General features: G+C 50.2%; 1 protein-coding gene and 1 long non-coding RNA gene across 16 annotated transcripts in view; one reads left to right on the top strand and one right to left on the bottom strand.

Moving 5' to 3' along the window:
• The window catches only part of Sugp2 (SURP and G-patch domain containing 2), a 29,479-nt gene extending 16,025 nt beyond the window's left edge, over positions 1-13,454 (top strand). For 2 of the 15 annotated variants that reach the window (XM_050127615.1, XM_050127613.1), the window contains exons 5-12: positions 2,103-2,593; positions 4,241-4,352; positions 7,614-8,098; positions 9,432-9,493; positions 10,149-10,285; positions 10,948-11,068; positions 11,714-11,799; positions 13,220-13,454. In XM_050127615.1, coding sequence (XP_049983572.1) covers positions 2,103-2,593; positions 4,241-4,352; positions 7,614-8,098; positions 9,432-9,493; positions 10,149-10,285; positions 10,948-11,068 — 1,408 coding nt within the window. In that variant the 3' untranslated portion in view covers positions 11,714-11,799; positions 13,220-13,454. Of the gene's footprint in view, positions 1-2,102; positions 2,594-4,240; positions 4,353-7,613; positions 8,099-9,431; positions 10,286-10,947; positions 11,069-11,713; positions 11,800-11,918 lie in introns of those variants that run through there. The other 13 variants (XM_050127614.1, XM_050127618.1, XM_050127616.1 and 10 more) reach the window with 13 other exon arrangements.
• A 1,311-nt stretch (positions 13,455-14,765) lies between these two features.
• Positions 14,766-18,664, bottom strand: LOC126491773 (uncharacterized). The gene is made up of 2 exons (XR_007589455.1): positions 16,854-18,664; positions 14,766-16,822 (listed from the first exon to the last, which is right to left on the bottom strand). It is a non-coding gene; the product is annotated as an uncharacterized lncRNA (long non-coding RNA).
• Positions 18,665-23,457: the final 4,793 nt, after the last annotated feature.

Genomic DNA, 23,457 nt, shown 5'->3' with positions numbered 1-23,457 from the left:
CTCAGGACCTTTGGAAGAGCAGGCAATGCTCTTAACCTCTGAGCCATCTCTCCAGCCCCTGCCTTGAGATTTTGAAACCTCAAAGCCCACTCGTAGTGACATACCTCCAAATCCACATCTCCTAATCCTTCTCAAGCAGTGCCACTCCCTGCTGATAAAACATTCAACTATGTGAATCTTTGGGAGCCATTATTTAAGCCACCACACAGTACTTAATGACAGTTACCACATTTTCTTCTTTCTGTAGAGTAACACTGGGATGGGACCCATAGTGGCCTCACACGCTGGGCAAATGATCTACCCCTGAGTCACAATCAAGCTTGGTGTTTTGTTCTCGTTTTTGTTTTTGTTGATGGACTCTCACTCTCCCCAAGTCTGGCTCAGACTTAGAAAGTAGCCAGGGCTGACCTTGAACTCTGGCTGTCCTCCTGCTTTAGTGCTGGGGTGGCAGGTGAGAAGCACACACAGTGTCTAGCCTATGCTTCTCTCTGTTGCTGCCTCTCACATGACTTCTAACTTGTAATGGCAGTAGGGCTTTGCCAATGGTTCCCTCAGCATTTGGGAAACTCCTAATCGCTGTTCTAGGGCTCTTCAGTTGTCATCTCCAGTATCAGCAGAGGGTTGGTCCAGACCTCTGGATACTAAAATCTGGCTGTTCAGCGCTCTATACAGAATAGTGTACTGCCTGCATGAAACACATCTCCAGCACATGGTTTTACTTTGATTTTTGAGAGTCTGTGTAGTCTGGGCTTATCTGGAACTTGAGATCCTTCTACCTCAGCCACCTCATCCACCCTCCTGGGTGCTTTACGTAGTCTTCAGCTTACTGGAAACACCGGAGACAGTGTGACTGTGTCCATAGCTGTTGGACTACATTGATAAGGGGCAAAAGTGACGGGAGTTCCTTCTCTTTCTATGTTACAGCCAAGCTTACCCAAGCAGCATACCTTCTCGGTGTCGAGGAACCTGTGATAGTTGTTTGTGCGTGTGTTTATTATTGTGCTTTGTTTTTGTTTTATGAACTGTTGAATGCCTGTCAGGTGTTCCGTGCTGTATGGGACAATCAAAGAAAAAGGGTCACTCCAGAAAGTAGTTAAGGCTCTGTGGCAGCAGGGAGGGACAGTTTTGAAGAGCTGAACCTCAAACACTGTGCAGAAGCACACTTATGATGGTTACACAAAGGTGGTTTTATGGGCAGAAGTTCCTCATACCAAAGCCCACTGATCTAATACCTTTTCTGAAGGAAAGCATCATACCCCTGCAGCTTCAGTCCTTACTGTGCGCTGTTTCCAAGGTTCTCCAGGTGTGCCAGGATAGTCTTGTGACCAAAGTCATGCAAAGGCTATAAAACTCCTTCAGAAAAACTTTATAGATAACAGAAAACAACTACCATCTTCTATAATGTTTTCTTCAAGATCTAGGTACTTCTAGAAATAAACTATTTCATTCTAATGTTTACCCTAGATACCATGATTTTACTAGAGTTCCACTACAAATGCCAGATCAAACTGGAGGACACAGGCTCCCGTTCCTTCTGTTGTTTCACATCCAGCAGAGATTTGACACCCTGTACGTGAGGGAGGCAGTAAGGTGACCACCGCAGCCTGGTGTGTTCAGCTGTCCCTAGGGCATCAGACTCTCCTCAGTCTTGCCACGCCTGCCTCACTGGCACACAGAAAACTCTGGAAGCACTTGACCACCTAGCCATGTGAAGGGTGCTCCTCTGCCTGCCTTGCAGCTCCTGCTCTGAGCTGACCAAAGTCAAGAAAGAACCAACCAATTCTCACTTACACACCTTTAATCCCAGTACTCTGGAGGCAGAGGATGGTGGATCTATGTGACTTTGAGGCCTGCCTGGGCTACAAACAAATAAAAAGATAATGGCTTCTTTTGTAGTCCAGACTGGCCTTAAATTCTCTGCAGTCTTCCTGCTTCAGCCTCCCCAGTGTTAGGATTAAGAATAAAACAGGTGGATCAAAGCTTTTGACTTTCTTGAGGCACCTGGACAACAGAGGGCTGCAGGTGCCACACTTAGGAGGGCAGCTATGCCTTGCTGAGCACGGTACTGCTCTCACGGTACCCTGCTTGTGTCTGTTTGGCAGGTTTCTGTCTGATGAGAACAGCCTGGAATATAAGTACTACAAATTGAAGTTGGCAGAGTCACAACGACTGAACCACAGCTGGCCCATCATGGAACGGAGGCCAACACCAGCACAGTGCGCAGTGCGTGCTATGCTGTATGCACAAGCTGTGCGAAGTCTCAAGCGTAGACTTCTCCCGTGGCAGCGCAGGCGGCTGCTTCGCTCTCAGGGTCCTCGAGGCCTGAAGGCCAAGAAAGCTGCCACTGCCCAGCACACATCCCTGTCCTCAGGCACTCAGCAGAGGCACCGTGGCCGCCAGACTGCAGGAGGCTCCTTACAGGTAAAGCCACCACCACGGGACTCGAGTGATGCTGCCCAGGACTGCCTACCAGAGCCTGCCAAACCCCATCCTCAGCCCTCCTGCCCTGGAGCCTTGGGCCCGTCTCCTCGGCCAACAGCAGGGGATGACTCGGGAGCCCTGCCGTCCTCTTCTCCCTGCCCCTCTGCTGAAGGTAGGTGCTCACCTTACCCCTCCTGTCACCATGCTCATCTGGTTTCCTTGGCATGGTGGGTGGGGGTGCCAGGTGGCAGGCTGGAGTAGCCAAAAGAACTTGAACAGTATGGGCACTTGGCCATGCTGTCCTTAATGTTACTCCTGAGCCCCAACTCCTTGATCCAGATGACAAAGTGCTGTCCAGGTACTTGCTGGGTCTCTTGCACCACAATTACCCTCACATGTGCCAGAGTTCACTTCGGCAAAAGTTTTGTGGAAAAGGACAGAGTTTTCAGAGAACCAGCACACACGCTCTTGATGTTTTGCTTATTTTTTGGATGTGTTTGTGAGCGTTTTGAGACAGGATCTCTCCATATAGGTCTGGACCTCACTATGTAGACCACACTGACGTCAAACTCAAAGAGCTCTCCCTGCCTCTGCTTTTAAGTGCTGAGATTAAAGGCATATGCCACAATGGCCTGCAAGAGCTTACTTTGTTTGAGATAGGGTCTCACTCTCTAGCCCTGATTGGCCTGGCACACACTATATATTTGGGACTGGACTGGAACTTACAGCCACTGACCTGCTGCATCCTTGTCCCTCTGTCTGGTCTCTACTACATTTTCATCTTGTCTAGGCTGCTTACAACAACTAGCCCAACACTCACACTACATGAAACTGGCTGTTGTGGGGTACACCTGTCATCCCAGCAGGTATGACCTGGGCTTCAAGGTCAGCCGCACCTATGTGAGACCTTGTCTCTTATAATAATCATGATAATGATAACAATAATAATCTGCAGAAATACTTATATATTTTTTAGGAGGGATTAAGAATATGAGGAACAGGGGCTGGAGAGATGGCTCAGAGGTTAAGAGCACTTCCTGCTCTTCCAGAGGTCCTGAGTTCAATTCCCAGCAACCACATGGTGGTTCACAGCCATCTGTAATGGGGTCTGGTGTACTCTTCTGGTCTGGTGGCATACATGCAGATAGAACACTGTATACATAATAAATAAATAAATCTTTTAAAAAAAGAATGTGAGGAACGGATAGAGGCAGTTGCTAAGTGACTTCATTGGTTTGTGTTCAGCAATGCTGGCCATTGAGTGCAGGGCCACAGGCCTACTAGGCAAACACCCCCAAGCTGTACCCCGAGACCATTGCAGATATTTTCAAGCTGGTCTGGTCAAATCTACAAGTGCAGGGCCCATGCAGCCCAAGCCCCCCATGGTGTTTCCTTGGATGCCTTCTGTGTCACTCTGCCCCTGCCCAAGTTTGAGGTTAATGATGGCCCATGTGGTCACCAGCAGCTTACCTGTCCTCTGCCCAGTGCTAATAGCTTTCAGTGGAACACGTGCAGACGGCATAGTGCCCAAGCCGTGTTTCTCTGCTCCTGGCTGCTCCAGCAGTGTCCTGAGCTGCTGGCAGGACGTCAGCTGACCTGAGCTTTGAGAGTTTGAACAACAGTTTGGCAGCCTGTTGGCTAATGTAATGAGGATGACAGCCAGCCCAAGTGTCCATGGGACTGCTGGTGCTTCTGCCACAGTCTGCCTGTTGACTAATTGGAACAAGGAGAGGACCACAGAGTCATGTGGTGCAGGGAAGGATCAAGGGGAGGTGGCTTGACTCAATCTAAGAGCCACAACCACTGCTTTGTTTTGTAGTGGATCCAAAGACCATGGAGACTGCTGAGAAGTTGGCCAGATTTGTGGCTCAGGTGGGCCCTGAGATTGAGCAGTTCAGCATAGAGAACAGCACCGACAACCCTGACCTGTGGTATGTGCCTTGTACCTACACAATCCTCCCCCGCCCCCGCCCCCAGCCACACACTGAGCCGACAGGATGGACTAACGCCTTCAGCTGAGCCTGGCCCAGCACTGGCATCCTGTGGGTCAGCCTTCACCTAGAACACCAGGAGACCCGTTGCCCTCTTGTCCCTCAGTCCTCACACAAAGACTGGGTACACCAGCAGCATTTGTGCATGTGCCTCACCACAGGTCGTCAGAGAAAACTCCAGAAACCAGCCCTGAAGAGCCCCAGCTGCTGAGGGAACGCTAACCTAGTGGTGGAAGGCCTCTATGACGGGGGTTCTCCAGGTTCCAGAGACCCTGTGAGATCTCCCAACCTCAACTGTACCCATGTGTTCCCAGGACCAAGCCTGGCACTTGGCTTTCCTCCTGCTTGTTGGAGAGCTATGTCATGGTCTGACTGAAAATGCAGTTGAATGTTTACTGGGTGCAGGAGGCCTGAGTCTGTTGATGGTGTTGCACTGGGGTGTAGTTGGAAACATGCAGGTTTGGGCCAGAGTTGGAGCTCAGACTTCTTGCCTGGCATGCACAGAGCCCTGGTGTATGTTCTCAACACTGGGTAAGCTACATGAAGTCGCACAGTAGTCTTGCTAGCTCTTTGTAAGATGGAGGCGGAAGTTCAAGGTCATTCTTGATTCATAGGGAATTTGAGGTCCTGCTTCAAAAAGCACAGAACAGAAGGATGGACAGAAGGTAGACGGGCTGGCTTATATATCTTAAAGAACTTACAAGTCTTGTGCAAAGAAAGCATGCTGCTCTGGCTGCCTGGGCCTGGTGTGTACATGCTGTGTCCTGCACTCCTCTTTGCTTAGACTGACTCCTCCCTGGAGACCTGGGGTGCCATGCTGCTGGCCTGTGCTGACTGATGCTTTGTATCAGCCCTTCACTTGGGCCTTTTTTTCTAATTCAGTGTAGATGACAGTTTGAAAAGAACGTTCGCTGTTCTGGCACTCTGGCTCCTGCACAGCAAACACTCCTATCCACTGAGCCCCATACCCAGACCCCAGTGGGATCTGTTTGTTTTTACGTTGTTTATTTACTCTGTGGCGGATGAGTGCATGCCACGGTTGAAGTGTAGAGTTCAAAGGACAGCTTGCAGGAGTTGTTCTCTTCTTTCACCATGTGTGTCCAGGGATCAAATTCAGGTTGTCAAGGCTTGGAGGCAGGGAGTGCCTTATCCCCTGAGCCATGTTGCTGGTCCCCATATTTGAATTTGTGGGGAAATGGTAAGGGGAGAAGTTTGAGTTTTGCTTTTGAGACAGGGTCTTTACTGTACAGCCTTGGCTGGCTGGAACTCACTGTTAGATCAGCTGACCTCAGAATCACAGAGATCCACCTGCCTCTGCATCCTGAGTGCTGGGATTAAATGTATACAGCATTATGCCCAGCTGAAAGTTTGGTTTGGTTGGGGGTTTTTTGAGATGGGGTTTCTCTATGTAGCTTTGTAGACCAAGTTGGCCTCAAACTCATCCACCTGCCTCTTCCTCCTGAGTGCTGGGATTAAAGGTGTGTGCCACTACGCCTGGCCCAGTTGGAATTTTTAATCCATTTTGTTCTAAAATAAAAAAGTCTGATTTTCCCACTTAATGCTTCTCAGCAACCAGAAGCCATCTTGTGTGTGCATCTGTCATTGCCCCCTTTGCATAGCCCAGTGCCAAATGCTGGCTCAGCTGCTCTTGCACAGCACTGCAAAAAATGTCTCCAGGCCTCTTAAGTTGGGAGCGTAGCCCCCAGCCCCCAGGCCTGAGAGTTGTATTTGTCTGGACTCCAAATCCCAGCATGCCAGGTCCTGAACCCTCCTGGGAGCGGGGGAGATCAGGACCCCTCCCACAGGGTATTTAAGCTAGCTCCCAAAGGAGAATCGGGTTGTCTCTGTTCCTTCCTCCTGGTGGTCAGCAATCCCATTAAACCTGGATATTTTTTTATTTTGCTTGTTGTGATTTGGCATGATTGGGATTTTTACGTCGGCAGAAAGCTTGTTTTAGGAAAAATTCCTAACAAGGCCTCTCTCCTTTTCCCACCTGTGTGTGTGTCCTCCTGACTGACTTTGAGTCCCTCACCAGCCCACAGTGTCAGTCATGATACTCTTTTAACAAGGCTGTCCAATAACCGTGTGTCTGTGTTCATGAGGGGAACCTCCCTCGAGACCTGTGCTAGGTCCTGCCCCTCCCCTGTGTCAGAAAACTGCACAAATAACATACAGGAGGGTGGTTGATTTGGGGTCATGGCTTCTGAGGTACCAGTTTGTGATCAATCTGGCTTCACTTCTCCCAGTTAGTGGCCAGGCCAAGAGGCACAGCAGGCTTCTGGAGGCCAGGGAGCAGAAGAGCCTATGATGTGCTACCAGCAGCCTTCCTCCTCCTTTTGTTCCATCTGAGTCCCCCGTGGCTGGTGGTGCACACGCTCTGCAGCAGGCTTTTCCCACCTGCTGCCCCACAGCCATTCAGCTCTGCCCCCCCCCCACAAGCTGACAGTCGCCCTGTGCCTTCCCACTGCTTCTGCCTGCCAGCTCTCACATCCACTGTCACTGTCACTGCCAATCACTTTGTACTTGTTAGAGTGTGTATGTCCATGGGGGTTGTATATTTTTCTGTATGGACAAACAAGCCGGAGGTTGACGCTGGGATGTCCTTTCCCAATTGCCTTTCCACCTTGGCTTTTTGATTTTTAAGATTTATCTCTTTTTAAGAGTGTGTGTGACCACGCGTGTGCATGTGCACAGTTATGTAGGTCAGAGGGGACAGTCTGAGCAGACTATTTGCCCTGGGAACCAAATTCAATTCTCAGGCACTTGTGTAGCAAGTGTTTTTACTGGCTGAGCTGCCTCGCAAATTTTTTTTTTAAGATTTATTTATTATGTATACAACTTTCTGCCTCCGCACGCCAGAGGAGAGCGCCAGATCTCTTTACAGGTGGTTTGGAGCCACCATGTGGTTGCTGGGAATTGAACTCAGGACCTCTGGAAGAGCAGACAACCACTGAGCCATCTTTCCAGCCCGCAAATTTTTTTTTTTTTTGAGGTTCTTGGGATGGAATGGGGGTGGAGGCTCATGAATGTTGCATGAGCATCCTGTTTTGATGAACTTCAGGAAAGATTATTAGATTCATCTAGTCCTAATCCTCAACGGTCTGTCTCCCATTAGGCGGGCTGTGAAGCCAAAGCATGGCCATGCAGAGATCATGTCCTGCTGCTGCCTCTGTGCTCTGCAACAATGCGTTTCATCCTCAGGTTCCTGCACGACCAGAGCAGCTCAGCCTTCAAGTTCTACCGGGAGAAGGTGCTGGAACTGTGCCCATCCATTTCCTTCCAGTCTACTGGTGAGGTGGGGAACTCAGTGCAGAGCCCCACAACTCGAAAGGAGGGTGAGGGTGAACCGGAAGAGGAGCGTTCCCAGCAGGAGGCTACATTGGAGGGCCCTGAGGTGCTGCCTGAGGAGGAAGAAGATGACGAGGAGGACGAGGAGGATGAGGGCAAAGAGGAGGCCTGTACCCTCAGACCACAGGCAAGAACTGCCAAGTGTCCAGGCTCCGAGGGCAGCTCCCCCACTGACAGCATTCCTGGAGAGGGGTCTAGGGAAGACCACACCGGCACCCCTGGCCTCTCACAGGCCTCCTCTGGCAGCTGCTTTCCCAGGAAGAGAATCAGCAGCAAGTCACTGAAAGTGGGCATGATTCCTGCCCCCAAGAGGGTGTGTCTCATCCAGGAGTCAAAGGGTGAGTGTCCCCAGAGTCCTGTGAGGAAGGAGGTAGCACTCCCAGGGACCATTCCAGATGTGCCAGTGGCAGCCAGTCACCCTGCTTCCTCCTAACGCCTGCTGGCCTGTGTGTAAAGATGGTTCCTAAGTGCCTGGCATAGTGCACGGGGTTTTTTGATCTCAGGGCTTAGAATTTGAGTGTCTTTTTTGATTTTGTGGTTGTTTACTTTGAGACAGAACATATGTATGTGGCCTGTGCTGGCCACCCAGCTCCCACAAGGTTAGACTGCAGGTGTGCTACCACAACCAAGTTCTCCTTGTTGTGTAATGTTAGCAGGGGAGCCCAGCTAGGCCATGGCTGCAGGGCCCTGAACCTATGCTTTGATTTGAAAGTATTTTTAAGCCGGGCGGTGGTGGCGCACGCCTTTAATCCCAGCACTCAGGAGGCAGAGGCAGGCGGATCTCTGTGAGTTCGAGACCAGCCTAGTCTACAAGAGCTAGTTCTAGGATAGGCTCCAAAAGCTACGGAGAAACCCTGTCTCAGAAAAAAAAAAAAAAAAAAGTATTTTTAACCATTGTGTATTGCCCTCCCAGGTGTTAGCTCAAGACCCACATGTCCAGTAAGGAGAGCTTCCAAAGGGCCCCTTCTCTTCTGCTGGGCTCTGGCACCACTGGGCTCTGCTAGACGCTCATCCCACCCCTTCCCACCTTGAGACACACCTAGCTTCTGAGTCCCCAAAGGTTCCCATACCTGTAGTGAAGGTGGGAGGACTGCAGCCATTGGACCTTACTGTCCTTGGATACACTTTATGTGTCCCTAGCACTGTTAGTGGATGGCCATTAGCCCAACTGTGACCCTTGTGTCCTGTATCTTGGTGCATGGGGGAGCTGAACCATGCTTCTTGCCAGGAAGTATGTCTGTCTTACCTCAGATGCCTTAGTGCCTTGGGCATTAGTTAGCAGCTCTGCATTGTCTTCAGTGACTTCCATGATAAGCATTTGGTACTCTCCTGAGTTGGAGTTCTCAACTGATAGGATTCCTGAAACTGCCCCTCTGGTGTCCTCTTGATGGAACTAGAAGGATGCAGTACTGATGTGACTTGCCTGCTGCAAAAGAGTTCCTGTGGCCGTGTGAAATAGCCCAAGCAGTAGATCCTGTGCAGGCCAGCACTCTTATATCACAGCCATATGCAGCCCAGCTCAGCAGACATAGAATGTTGGAGAGCTGGAGGTGGGAAGGGAGCCAGCAGCTGACTGATGTGGGCTGTGTCTTCATCAGACAGCATTTCTTTTTGTCTCTAAGGACATGGGCCAATGTTCACTGTGGACAGCTCTCTCCTTTTGTCTTCCAGTCCATGAACCAGTTCGAATTGCCTACGACAGGCCTCGAGGTCGTCCCATAGCCAAAAAGAAGGTGTGTGTAACTGCATAGTGACACTCCCTAGCCCCTGCAGGAGCAAGATCGGATTGGTACACTTGGTGCCGCTTGTGATGAACCTTTAGACACTTTACAGAGCTGGGTGTGGAGCATGCCCTTGTGTCCCAGGTGTTCAGGCAGCTTGAGGCAGGATGGTTACTTATGTACAGGAGTTCCAGGCTGGCCCAGGCATCACAGCAAGCCCCATCCCCAAGACAGCAGCCAGGCATGGACATGCCTGTGTCTCTGCCTCCAGGAGGCTGGGCTGGAGACGCCCAATTCAGCCCTACAATATAAACTGTGCAGTACACAGGAAAGCAGTGATTAGTCCACTCAATGGGAGGCCACTCGTCCTCACAGGTCTCTTGCTCAATCTTTCCTGCTGAGCCTTTGGCCTGGTCCTTGCCCTCCTCACAGGGTTTCCCTCACAGGCTCAGCACAGGGCAGCAGCATGCCGCACCACTGCCAGGTGCCAGTTCTGACCCTGGGGTAAGGGATCTGGCTTCAAGAAGTCCCACCCCCAGGGATGTTACAGGGAAGTTGGAGGTGAGTGGGGCTCACCATCCCAGCCATCTGGGGTTAGGAGACCATTTGCGGATCCAGTGCGTGCTGGAGCAGACTGGTCCACCCACCCCTGCTTCTTTCTCTTCAGAAGCCCAAGGACCTGGAGTTTGCCCAGCAGAAGCTGACAGACAAGAACCTGGGCTTCCAGATGCTGCAGAAGATGGGCTGGAAGGAGGGCCATGGCCTGGGCTCCCTTGGGAAGGGCATCCGTGAGCCCGTCAGCGTGTATGGCATGGCTGGTGGGGGGACCCTGGGTGCCTTGTGCTGGCGCTAAGCCACAATGTACATACAGCTGGGTCATTGTTTTTAATTAGCTGCTCATTTGGGTGCACAGATATGGCCAACTCCTTCCTCTATAGATCTGGACAGCTTTTTGACCTGATGTTCATGGCCTTGGAATCTAAGCAGCATTTCTGGTAGTTATGGCACAGGTGTTTATAGAAGCCATTACAGGCTGCCAAGGTGAGGACACAGATCCTCAACTCCTGTTTGTATATGCAGAGGGCATGTTCCTCAGTGCCAGTACACCACTGCATCAGGCATCTTCTTGTGTCAGGCAACAAACACATGGAAGGCTCCAGTCAGGCCTGGCACTCATCTGTGACCCTAACTCTTGGGATGCTGAGGCAGGAAGGGGATTGTGAGTTCCAGGCCATGTTCGCATGAGCTAGTAGCCTTAGTTTTTCTTTTTCTTTTCCACTGTGGCTTGTGACTTGTGTTTTTCTTGTTTGATTTTTGCTATGCTAGGGAGAGAGCCCTGGGCCTTACCATCCATGGCAAGCACTTTGTCACTGAGCCATGTCCCGGCCCTGTGACTGTTTCTTTTCTAGGTGTCTGTGTCCCATGACCCTGTGCACCCACCCTTGACTGTTGTCTCTTCTCTGCAGGGGGACTCTCTCAGAAGGAGAGGGCCTGGGGGCTGACGGGCCGGAGCAGAAAGAAGACACGTTTGATGTCTTCCGCCAACGCATGATGCAGATGTACAGACACAAGCGAGCCAACAAATAGGTGCGTGCCAGGACCCAAACCAGCACCTGATGCCATCAGAAAGAGTCTGAGTAAGACAAAGGACTTTTCCTGCCTGTGCCCCTCTTTCTGTCCAGGCATGCACAGGAGGAAACTTCCCTCCACAAAGGGGCTGCCTGCTGGTCCCAGGCTTCCCAGTGCCTCCGCTGGGCTTTGAGCATGCTATCATGGGAGCAGGCCACCCTTGGCCCTGCCTGTTCTTGCTCAAGGTTTCTCTCAAAATTGACAGTCCCTTGCAGGGTCAAGCAGCCTGTACAGACTTGATGATTAATGACCTTGCCCAGCCTACATATTCCTTCTTGTGGACCTCCAGTGGTGGTCTTGTGAAGGCCTTAGGCCTACAGGCCTCATCCTTCCCACTCTTGCCCCCCTCCCCCCTTTTAAACATTTACTGTGTGTATATGTGAAGCAGGTGTGTTGAGGTGCCTGTGTGGAGGGCAGAGGACAACTTGTAAGTCAGTTCTCCTTCCACCATGTGGGACCCTGGGATTGAACTCAGGGCCTCAGGCTTGGTGTCAAGCACCTTTATCCACTGAGCCCTGTCGCCAGCCCTCATTCTTGGTTCTTGACCTTCTCTCCCACAATGCTCCAAACTCAGTTCTGAACAGCCATTCTCTTCCTGACTAGATCAGAGCCACTGGCGACAGAGATAAGCCTCGAAGCAGCCTTGCCCTTCCTGTACCCTGCCCTGGACGCCTGCAGCCTAAGCCTCGGTGTGTACTCGGCCAACTCCACATCCCCGGGTCAGGTTCCACCAGGCCTTGACACTGCACTCAGGCACCCTTGCCTTCTAGCTTTTGACTCTGTCCTTCATCTTGTTCTTCTTTTGTAGGTAGCTCCTCAGCCTTAGTGCCCAGGGCCTGGCTCCCCTGCAAGTTCTCCACACAGCCCCACCTTCCAGAGAGAGCCCTGCCTTCTGTCTCCAGAGCTTATCTGGGCTCTGATGGAGAGGGAGCCATGTGGATTCTTGCTTTTGAGCAATGGTGTCTCAGCTCCTGCAGACTTCTGAGAGCTCTGCAGGCTGAGGCAGGGGAATTAGGACAAGTTAAAGTCTAGCCTGGCTGTGTAGCAGGACCCTGTCTTGGGAGACTTCTTAAAATCTTAGCCCCAGATGAATACAGCTTATATGCCCAGCACATGCTTGTCTCTGTTCCTAGGGAGTGTATCCCGAGGAAAACCCCAGCCTGTGCACTTTTGGCCTTGGTGCAGCTCCCACAAGGCGGTGCTGGGACACTCCTGTGCTGTCTCCATAGACTCTTTCTGGGCCTCTGGAAGGATGAGGCACTGCTCAGCTGCAATGAATGACTGTCTCAGAGCCCTCCTTGTGCCCAGCACTGCCCATGTCTGCCACCCCTGATCTGTGCTGATACTCTCGCTGGGGTCCAGCCTCCCACCACTGGTCTGGTGTCAGCCATGAGCATAGCTGGAGGATCTTGTGTCATAATGCTCAGCTTCTGTTGCCCCACTGTGCCCCTTCTTCATAGCTGCTGCAGTCCCAGGCCCACCTGGCTCTCTTGTCTTGGCAACTCACAGGTCTTTGTAGCTATGAGGATCTTCACTGCAGCTGGGTCACACAGTCTGACCATGAGCCAGTCTATAGGGTGGGAGAAGACAGGGCAGGGACCCAGGCTGCAGCTTCGTCCTCTGGTCTTTTCTTTCACTTTTCTAGCAGCTTCCATGTTGACTGTGGGTTGGAGCAGGACCCTGGCCCATGGTGGGCTCTGCAAGTGGAGCACACAGCTTGTTTCTCCAACTTCTCTCCAGGCATCTGCATTTTGTGCTGATCCATTGGGTCTTCAAGATGATTAAGAAATTGCGGGTATATGGCCCTGGTGCCAAGCAAGTCTCCTGTACTCCTGGAACTGAGACTGTCAGGGACCGCCTCCCGACCTGAGAAATGTCATTCTTGGGTTCTCTTCTGGGGACAGGGCAGGTGGTGGGGAGCGGGAGCACGTACCTCACACCAGTCTGTGCGAGCTGTCGTGACCCTCCTCACATACACCATGCTGTCCTCACTCTCCTAAGGCCACCTTGCTCTCCAGTCAGGCTGCTTTGTGGGCAGGGCTATGGAAGATACCTGATGCACATATGTGTGGCCTTATCCCTGTCACAGTGTTTCTCCTGTCATTCTAGTTCCAGGGTCACTTCCACAAGGGCCATGGATTCCAAAAGCTGTGCTGGCCTGGCTTGCCGTGGCTCTGGCATGCTCCTGTTCCTGGAAGTACTTGGTGAAGGTTGGTTCTGGTCCCTGGTAAAATGCAAAAGAACGCCGATGATGTCACACTTGGACGTTGTTGTGTTTGTGAGGATCTAAGATGTCATGGTGTTGTCCTGTCAAGTGCTCAGAATAAATGAGGAGCAGACCCACTGCCCGGCCCGCCCTGCAGTCACTGAGGCCCCAGCGGGGAAGCATTGGGCGTCTGAGGTCAGCCTGAGTTATGTCATACGCTGTGTGGAAGAACAGGAGATGACTTAGATATAGGGGCTTATGTCTATAATCTCAGCACTAGGGAGACAGGCAGGAGGATATCCTGAGCCACAGAACAAAAAAAGTCAGTCCTGTGAGGAGGGGACATGAAAGGTGACAGTGCAGACCTAGGCCTGACAGGTAAAGGGCCTCTGTAGCGCTGATGACAGTTGTCTCCAGGTCCAGCCCTCATACAGACACTCCCAGGCGTGATGGCAGACTGTCAGCTGAGATTCAGTAACAAGTGTCCCTAGTTGTCTCCAACCCTTGTGGTGAGTGCTTCCACCCTAATAACAGGCACCTCAGGCTTGATGACAGTCCAGGACCAATGAAGCTACTCCTGGACTTTATGACATCTCCCCCAGGCCAGACAACAGCTGCTCCCCAGGCCCACTGTACACTACAGGCCCTTATAAAATCCAAAGTCTCTGAGGGCCTGAGAGATGGCTCAGAGATTAAGAGCATTGACTGCTCCTGTAGAAGAACCTGGGTCAATTCGCAGCACTCACATGGGCAGCTCATAGCTCCAGTTTAAGGGATGTGACACCCTCATACAGACATAACATGCAAACAAAATACCAATGGACAAAATCAGTAAAAAGGAGTAAAAAGTAAAAATTAAACACTGAGCAGTGGTGGCACGCACCATTAATCCCAGTACTCGCAGGCAGAGGCAGATGGCTCTCTTGAGTTTGAGGCCAGCCTGTTCTGGAGAGTGAGTTCCAGAACAGTCAGGGCTACATGGAGAAACCCTGTCTCAACAGCAGACTCTGGTAAAATAAAAATTAATATTTTCTTCAAGTGGGAAGAACCAGGGCACAATCAAAATCAAAGCAAAACTGAACTCCAACTGTGAACAATACCTTGTCCTGTGTCTGGGATCCACTCTTGGTCTGGGCTCCTCCGAAGGACTTGGGTCACTTTTTGGACTCTGCCCTCTGCAGCACACAACTCGTCTAGACTTCAGCTGACTTTCGCTCCACAGCTTCTGTGCTCTTCTCTTGTACCTGGGCTACACTTGGTCAATAGCTCTTTTAGGGTTTCACAGTGCCAAACCTCAGCTTTCCTTGTCTTCAAAACCAGTACAACCTGGGTCTCACACACAAGTGCAAGGGTCCACTGTCAGCCACCTCTGGAACACAGCCTAAGTGTGCTATAGGGTAACACTTCTCAGAAGATTTCACTCCAACAATGCTAGTCTTTTTTTTTTTTTTTCAAGATGGTTTCACTGTGTTTATTGTCCTGAAACTCATTGGCCAGCTGGCCTTGAACTCACAGAGATCCTCCTTATTGTGCCTCCTGAGTGCTGGGACTGTGCCACCACCACACTGGCTGCCCTCAGTGTTCCTGTATTCCATGCTCCTACAGAACAGCCCACAGAGCTCTCAACACTCGGTGGCTATCGAGGTTTATTTTGGGGTTAAGCCCATTAAACCTCTCAGGGTCCAGAAAGATTTGCTATGGCAGGGAAAACTGGCTGGGGAGAGGGATCTGAGGGGTAGAACAAGTGTTCCTCCTGCGTGTTTATTCCTTGGGGAAGAAGGGAAGAAAAAAGGGGGTCATTCTTCACAAAGCTTTCAGTTTATATAGGCAGACCTTTCGAAAAGTTAGCAATTCCATGGGCAGTAACCAGAGTATCAGGCAGGCATTTTCAGAGTCACAGAAGCCAGTGGATCTGATAAGGAGGGCTTCACATCTCAGCAGGTGTGCCTATGAAGTGTTGGGAACTCTGGGAACTCGGCCTTGGGTAGTCAGAATGACCTAAGGGCTTGATTTGCATTAGTGGCAACTTTGTTTTTGACTCCAACAGGGTGCCTAGGTGAGAATTTTTCTCTCTAAAGCTAGTTTTAGCGACTCCGGGCCTTTTTCCTGTCTAAACAGCTAATCTCCTAGGCTATGACTTATGTTAACTGAAACCAAGGAGAAGGGTAATACAAAATATTAGTAGCTTGTTAGGTCAGAGCAAAAGTCAGTAGATCACAGCTACTTGAGTCTGCTGCTATAGCAGACTTGGGCTCCCTTCTTGTCAGTAAGTGCTGTCAATAAAATTGTGGGGCCCTAGTTTTATGCAGATTTTTGCTTTGAGGATGAAGGTTTGACTTGAGTACAATGCTTTCACACCAGGGCTTCACTGTGTGGGGAAGGTATCCGGCTGCCCTACAGGAAAAGTCAGGTTTATACACTGCTGGGAGACTAGAGAAGGGAGAAATGCCGTGATTTCACAAGATTTTTACAGAATTGACAGTGACTTATTCAAAGACAGTTGTTTCCGTAGCTCTGCAAAACGGGTTACTCCATGTGGAGTGTCCTTACTCCTGTGGCTTGTCCAATAGATCTTAATGTATAGAATACTTGTGGGTGAGCTCACCACAGGCGGTCTCAGTGACCTTTCTAGCTTCAAGTTCCAAAGTCCTCTCATAGTGCTCCCAAAAACATGGTCAGGGCTGTCACAGCAATGTCTACTTCTGATGCCAACTTGTCTAAGATTTCTATTGCTGATGAAACATCACCAAAAACAAGCTGGGGAGGAAAGGGTTTATGACTTACATTTCCACAGCACTGTTCATCATCAAAGGAAATTAGGACAGGAACTTCTACACCCAAGGCAGAAACCTGGAGGCAGAGGGCATAGAAGGGTGCTGCTTACTGGCTTATTCCTTACAGCTTGCTCAGCCTGCTTTCTTATATAACCCAGGACCACTAGGCCAGGGATGATACCACCCTTGGTGATGAGATGGGCCCTCCCCCATTGATCACTAAGAAAATGCCTTATAGGCCTTCCTGCATGTTATAAAACGATTCCTGCGCCCCCCCAGGCGGGCTGACGGAGCCCGCCATGAGAAAGCGGCTACAGGAGGGCACGCTTCCTTGGCCCACGGTGGCGGCAGGTAGCAGACACGTAAACACAGGAAATAGCCATAAGTATTAAGGAAGGGGGAGAAAGAAAGACAGAGAAAAGAGATAAAAGGAGAGAGGAGAAATAAAAGGAGAGAGAGACAGAGAAAACGTGTGCGCACGCCAAGGAAGCAGAAAGAGAGGAGGGGGTCCCAAGATGGCGATGGTCAGAGGTTATGGGAGTGGGCGTGGCTAGGGCAGGGACCAAAAGAATAACACTGCACCCTTTTCTTAATTGATGTCCCTTCCTCTCAAATGACCCCAGCTTGTGTCAAGCACACCCTGAGACTTTGAATGTAGGGCTATTTATAAGTAGTGAAATGTGTTCATACAGGAGATTGCTCCCCTCGCTCAGCTTCCATAGTCTTGGGAGGCTGAGGATGGGTCTAAACAATAGACTGAAACATGGAAAACAAAATCCAGATAGCAAACTGTGTGTTCTGGCCACTTGTATGGTCATGTCTGGTTGGGACACTAAAGCAGGAGGGTCCCTTGACCTGGGAATCTTGGACCCTACACAGAGACCCCCCCCCTACTCAACACAAGCCAGAGTAGAGCAGGAAGCTCCCCTCCTCACACATCCCCAAAGTCAAATGACAGGCAAATGAGGCCCAGCAACATAAAACAGCTCCCAGGTGTTTCTTTAGGAATACTTGGCCTTGCTGGGTGGTGGTGGTACACACCTTTAATCCCAGCACTTGGGAGGCAGAGGGGGGGGGGCACCTCTGTGAGTTCAAGGCCAGCCTGGTCTACAAGAGCTAGTTCAGGACAGGCACCAAAGCTACAGAGAAACCCTGTCTCAAAAAAACCAAAAACAAACAAACAAAAAAATACTTGGCCCTTGTGAAGCAGAACAGAGACCTGTCTCCTTCCAGGGGTGCTCTGCACTCACAGCTGCAGGGAAAGTAGGTTTAAGACAGTTTGCTCACAGCCGTTTTGTTGTCACTTGAAAATTTTTTTTTAACTTATTTATTTATTAATTTATTATGTATACAATATTCTTTCTGCATGTATGCCTAAAAGCCAGAAGAGGGCACCAGACCTCATTACAGATGGTTGTGAGCCACCATGTGGTTGCTGGGAATTGAACTCAGGACCTTTGGAAGAGCAGGCAATGCTCTTAACCGCTGAGCCATCTCTCCAGCCCTTGAAAATATTTTTAATGACGTTTATTGAAGTTGGCTCAGTGGCTAAGAGCACTGGCTGCTCTTCCAGAGACCAGGGTTCAATTCCCAGCACCCACATGGCGGTTCACACCATCTAAAACTCCAGTTCCAGGGACTCTGACACCCTCTTCTGGCCTCAGTAGGCACTGTACAGACATTCATGCAAGTAAAATACCCATACACATAAGGTCTTAATTAAAAATTGGTGTGTGTTGCCAGGTGGTGGTGGCACACACCTTTAATACCAACACTTGAGAGGCAGGGGCAGGTGGATCTCTGATTTCAAGGCCAGCCTGGTCAACAAAGCAAGCTCCAGGACAGCTAGAACTATTACACAGAGAAATCCTATCTCAAAAATTAAAAAAAAAAAAAAGTTGGTGTGTATGTGTGGTGAGTGAATATGGTTGCATATGCCACCCCCTCTTGTGAAGGATGGGAAGTCAGTTCTTAACTTCTAGCCTGCAGGTTAAACTCGAGTCATACCGTCTAGCAGCGAGTGCCTTTATTCCCTGACTTGTCCTATTGGCCCATCACTTGCTTCCACTTAGGCTTTTTTTAATATATTTAATTTTATATATGGATGTTTCACTTACATGTGTATATGTACCATGTGCTTGCCTGGTTCCTGTGGAGGCCAGAAGAGGGCATCAGATCTGGAACTACAGTTACAGATGGCTGAGTAACCATTGATTGCTGGGCATTGAATCCTGGTCTTCTGGAAGAGCAGCCAGTGCTCTTAGTCACTGCTCCATCTCTCTAAACTCTTCATTTGGTTTTAGAGACAGGATTTCAATGCACAGCTCTGCTGGCTTGGAAGTCTCTGTGTAGAACAGCACCAAATTCACAAAGATCTCTCTGCTTCTGCTCTGTTCCTGAGTGCACATCATAGAATAAAAGTACACGTGTACACACACATACACAGGTTATCAAGAAACATGCCCCTTGCCTCCATCCATTTGGTCCCACTTGCCAGGCCTCTAAAGTCCCCGAGTTCAATGGCATCCTCCCTAATGTCCAGCTCTATACCCCTTCACAGCCCTCTACTGTGAGGCATTGGGGGAGAGGATAGGGCAGCTGGAGCTACTTGCTCCCTCCTATAGTCCAGACAGTCTTGCACCAATGCCACTGTTCTGTGGTCCAGGAACCAGCATCTGTCCCTGCAGATCTTGTGGCCTGGGTAGAGTATCAGGGACCACACTGCTGGTGGCCAGTGGAGAGACTGGCTAACATTACAGAGTGACCCAGTACTGGGCTGCTCTTCTCTTCCTTCTTGGGTCCACTGCCCTGCCAGCTGTCTACCACATTTGCAGGAAGGGAAACAGACCTAGGAATAGCTGTGTTGCTAATCCTTTAGAGCATATTTTTCTGTCTTATTGTGACAGCAGGCAGCCATGCTTCCAGCTCAGTAATGGTTTACATCCTGACCTTCTGGTTCTGAACTTGGTGTATAGAATACAGGTACCTGCACCCCAATTGCCTTGCCATGGCTCACTCTCCTTGCATACACAACTCCTGCTGCCTTTGGTTGGTATAAAAAATGAAGCTTTGTTAAACCCAGGCTGCCTGGAATCTGATCCTCCTGCCTTGGCCTCGCATATGCAGGGATGACATGAGTGGACCCCCCCCCCCAATAGTAGTACTGTATTTATATAAATCCAGCCCCAGTTGTATAAAGTGAGGAAGGACATCACCCTTCAAGTACGGTCGAAGAGAAGACTTTTATTGTATGAGGAGAGTCTAGAGCTGGGAGAGAGTGGTCTAAGTATGGCCAGCAGACTGGATTGGACGATGAGAGTGGGCAAAGGAGACCCAGAGGGGACCGAGAGTGAGTGGCTGAAATGGGTCAGGGTTATTTAGGAATGAGAAGCTGGGGGAAGGGAAGCCATGAGCTGGAGAAGTTTAGGGTAGGGTTCAGCCTGGAGGTCAGCAGATACTTGCTATGCTAGTAGGCACCGCAGATAGACATTTATCCAGCGTTTCTTTTGGACTTGACAGTATTGCAGTTGTAGAAACAAGAATAGGCTGAAGCAAGATGATCACATGAAGACAGACATTTAGGTTTAGCTCTGGTGACATCTCAACTATGGAAGAAGGGGGCATGGTGGTGCTCACCTTCAATCTTAGTGTCTTGAGTCCAGCCTGGGCTACACACTGATACCATGTCCCCCTCCCCCACCAAAAAAAAACAGGGTAGAAGAGAGGAGGAAAATCTCACACAAGTTCCTTTCTAGTGTTTGGAGCTCAAAGGAGGTTGAGCCCTGTGGTTCCGTGGGATTTGCTGATTTGCCCCTTGGCAATATGAGTTGACACTGGTGAACATTTAAGTCTGGGAACAAGGCTGAATGAAATACTTAGCCTTGGGATACTATTGACAAAGGAGTAGGTACCTAAATGGTCGACCAATACACCCAGGGTGTCTCACACACTAGGGAAGAGCTCTCCGCCAGAGAGAGCTCCTTTAGCAGCTCTTTTTAGCAGTTCCTGTCTGCGCACACCTTGAACCCCATCCCTGCGGAGGCATGAACCACCACACCCAGCTTCCCCAAGATACTTTTAAAAACCCTGCACACCGAGGAGGGACGTGGGCATATCATTCACTCCCCTAGCCTGGACCTTGTCGGAAGGGGAGTGCCAGGGAAGAAGGCAAACAGGAAGTGAAGATGGCAGGCTGTCACATGCTGGGGAAGCTGCATCTGCTAGCTTTTCTTTGGGAAACAGCTGTGGTCCACTGAGAAAAGCCTGATTTAAACCAAAAGGCCATCTTCCTGTGCTGACGAAGGAAAGGCTCACTTCCCACGGGCCTGCAGACGTTCAGCTCACTACGTGTTCAAGGAGCGCACAGGTTCCTACCCTACATCTGAGACCGACCACAATGAGACTAGATACCGCAGGGTTTCTTTAGAGAACGCCTCCAAGGAAAAGGGGGGTGGGAGAATAAGACCCTGGGGCCCAGCCTGGGAGGAAGATCCGCAGTACCGCAGTGAAAGGAACAGTCCTGTGGTGAAAATAATCGTGGCTATCAGGAATAATGAGCATGAATTCCTTCCCACTCCTGTGACAGCAATCTGAGAGAGAGGCTTTTAAAGATATTTTTAAAATATATTCGTGTCTTTGTGGGAGGGGTGCAGTGCTCAAGGAGACCAGAAGAGGGCGTCGGATCCCCTGGAGCTGCAGTTACAGGTGGCTGTGAGCGCCCTGGTCCTCCGCAAGAGCTGTCTGCTCTCTATAATCACTAGTCTCCCGCCCCAGAGAAGTGGAAGAAGTTTGACCGTCAACTGTTCCCCAACACACTCCTAGGTTAAACACTCGGACCTTAGTGGTCGGTGGTTTAAAAAGGGCCTGGACAGTTTGGATGCTCACCTTACTAGACCTGGATAGAGGTGGGTGGTCCTTGGACTTCCCACAGGGCAAGGAACCCTGATTGCTCTTTGGGCTGACGAGGGAGGGGGACTTGATTGGGGGAGGGAAATGGGAGACGGTGGCAGGGAAGAGACAGAAATCTTTAATAAATAAAGTTAAAAAAAAAAAAGGGCCTGGAACCAAGGATGGGGACATTCCCGAGAAGGGATCACACTGGGCTTCCGGGGACAGAGTGCAGCAAAAGCTTTGTGTGTAGTTTTTTTTTTGGGGGGGGAGGCGGGGGCACTTGAGAACAAGCTAGAAATCCAACCTGAGTCCGACTTTTTCAAGTATCAGTGGCGGTATGATGATGTCCCCACAGAGGCCAGAGGAGTGGTCACATTCCCTAGTGTTGAGTTACAAGTGGTCGGGGTGCTGGAAACTGAGCTCTGATCTTCTGCAAGAGCAGCCAGTACGCTGAACCTCTGGACTCTGTCCAGCCCCTGGTCATACATTTTGTGAGTGTAATAAGCCGGGCGGTGGTGGCTCACGCCTTTAATTCCAGCATCGGAGGCTGAGGCGAGTGGATCTCTCTGAGTTCAAGGTCAGTCTGGTCTACAGAGTAAGTTCAGGACAGCCAGGTCTACACAGAGAAACCCTGTCCCGAAATATAAACGAACAAAAAAGATTAAGAAGATGTGAAATTTGCTATTTTACCCTGAGCACACCTGTCATCGCAGCACTCTGAAGGTGTGGGCTACAGACGAGTGCCAGGTCAGCTTGGGCTATGTGAGCCCCTAACTCAAGTATTACCTTGGTGACATATATCATATATACACTACTGCACAATCATTTCGTTCCAGAGCATTCTGAACGCCTTTAACACACGCCTTTAATCCCAGCACTCGGGAGGCAGAGGCAGAGGCAGGCGGATCTCTGTGAGTTCGAGACCAGCCTGGTCTACAGAGCTAGTTCCAGGACAGGCTCCAAAGCCACAGAGAAACCCTGTCTCGAAAAACCAAAAAAAAAAAAAAAAAAAAAAAGATCCCATTAGCAGCCATTCTGTATTCTCAGCACATGTATATATCTGCTCTGATTAAGATTTTTTGTGTGTTTCTTGCTGAGAATAGAAGCTGGAGCTTCCTGCAGGAGCAGCTTGTTGGACAAATGTGCCTACCAGGCCACATACCCTCAAACCCTTACTGACTGTTGAACTGTTTACTGCCATGCCCCTCATGTGGTAATTTTGTTTTGTTTAGCTTTGTTTCTGTCAGTCTACTGAATGCCGAATCAGAGTGTGTTCAAGCCTCCACAGGAGAGGGTCAGGGCCCATGCCAGGTGGGTGGATCTGACTTGAGCACCCTGTGTTTATCTCACTCCCTTAGCTCTGGCCTCCTGCACCCATTCAGGCCCACCGTCCATGGCTACCCCATCTACAAGAGGGAGGCCAGACATACCAACCTGATTGTGAGGAGTTGGAGCCTCACAGATGGTGGGTCTGGATATTGGCTATGTATTTGGGTCTAAACAGCCTCAAGGAGTCATGCTACCTGCCACCCCCTTTTCTTCTATACCAGAGGAGACTGTTCTCATATTGTTAGCCATGAACATAAACAGCTTCAGGCAAAAATTGACCTCAAGAGCCCCATGCCAATCAGACTGGCTCCAAGCATCCATTCTAAAAATTGAGCTTATTTCTATAATTCTATTGAGTTCATGGTCGGAACTTTCTAACTTGGCAAACTTCTATTCATTCTTCAAACCCTTCACCCCCACATTTCTTCCTTCATGTGTTTATACAAATGCTTTGCCTGTCTACTCTGTGGCAGAAAAAAGGGATCTGTCACTGTGTGTAGCGCCCGTGCCACTACTGGTCGTTTTGCGAGTCTCAGGCTAGGGCCTGGAGATTTAAACACATAGACACACAGAGACAGAGACGGGGACATGGGTCATTCTGCGCTTACATAGGGATTCTTAACTGATAGCCATGCCCCAGCCCTCGGAATCTTTCAGCTGCAGGCCTCACCAGAACCCACTCCCCTGCCATCAGTGTCTCATGCTCAGAGCAGCTGCAGGCACAGGTAAACAAGTTGTTTTGCTCAGTTCACTCCAGCACACAAAGGGTCTGAGGCAGGCAAAGAAAGTCAAGGGGCCCCCAACATCCGTGTGTCTCCGTGTGTTTGTGTGTTTATGGCACATCGTATGTGTGGGGTCAGAGGGAAACTTGGGGGAATACTGTCTTCCAACGTGTGGCTCCCAGGGATCAAACCCAAGTCTTCAGACTTTGCAGCAAGCACCTTTACCTGCTACACCAGCCCATGAGGCTTCAGTTATCTCTGGAGCACTCTTTCCAACCCTGGGTCTATGTCTGTACCCGGTCTTCTGAGACCTCAGGGACATGCCCAGCAAGATGTACCCACGTCTTTACTTTGTTTGTTTATTTTTCGAGACAGGGTTTCTCTGTAGCTTTGGTGCCTGTCAGGGAACTAGCTCTTGTAGACCAG

Source organism: Alexandromys fortis, unplaced genomic scaffold (genome assembly GCF_014885135.2).
Source record: "Alexandromys fortis isolate MF-2015 unplaced genomic scaffold, M_Fortis_MF-2015_v1.1 scaffold_284, whole genome shotgun sequence".
In the NCBI taxonomy this organism is placed as follows: Eukaryota; Metazoa; Chordata; class Mammalia; order Rodentia; family Cricetidae; genus Alexandromys; species Alexandromys fortis.
The sequence above is the reverse complement of the archived record's forward strand: the minus strand, read 5'-3'. Positions and strand labels throughout refer to the sequence as shown.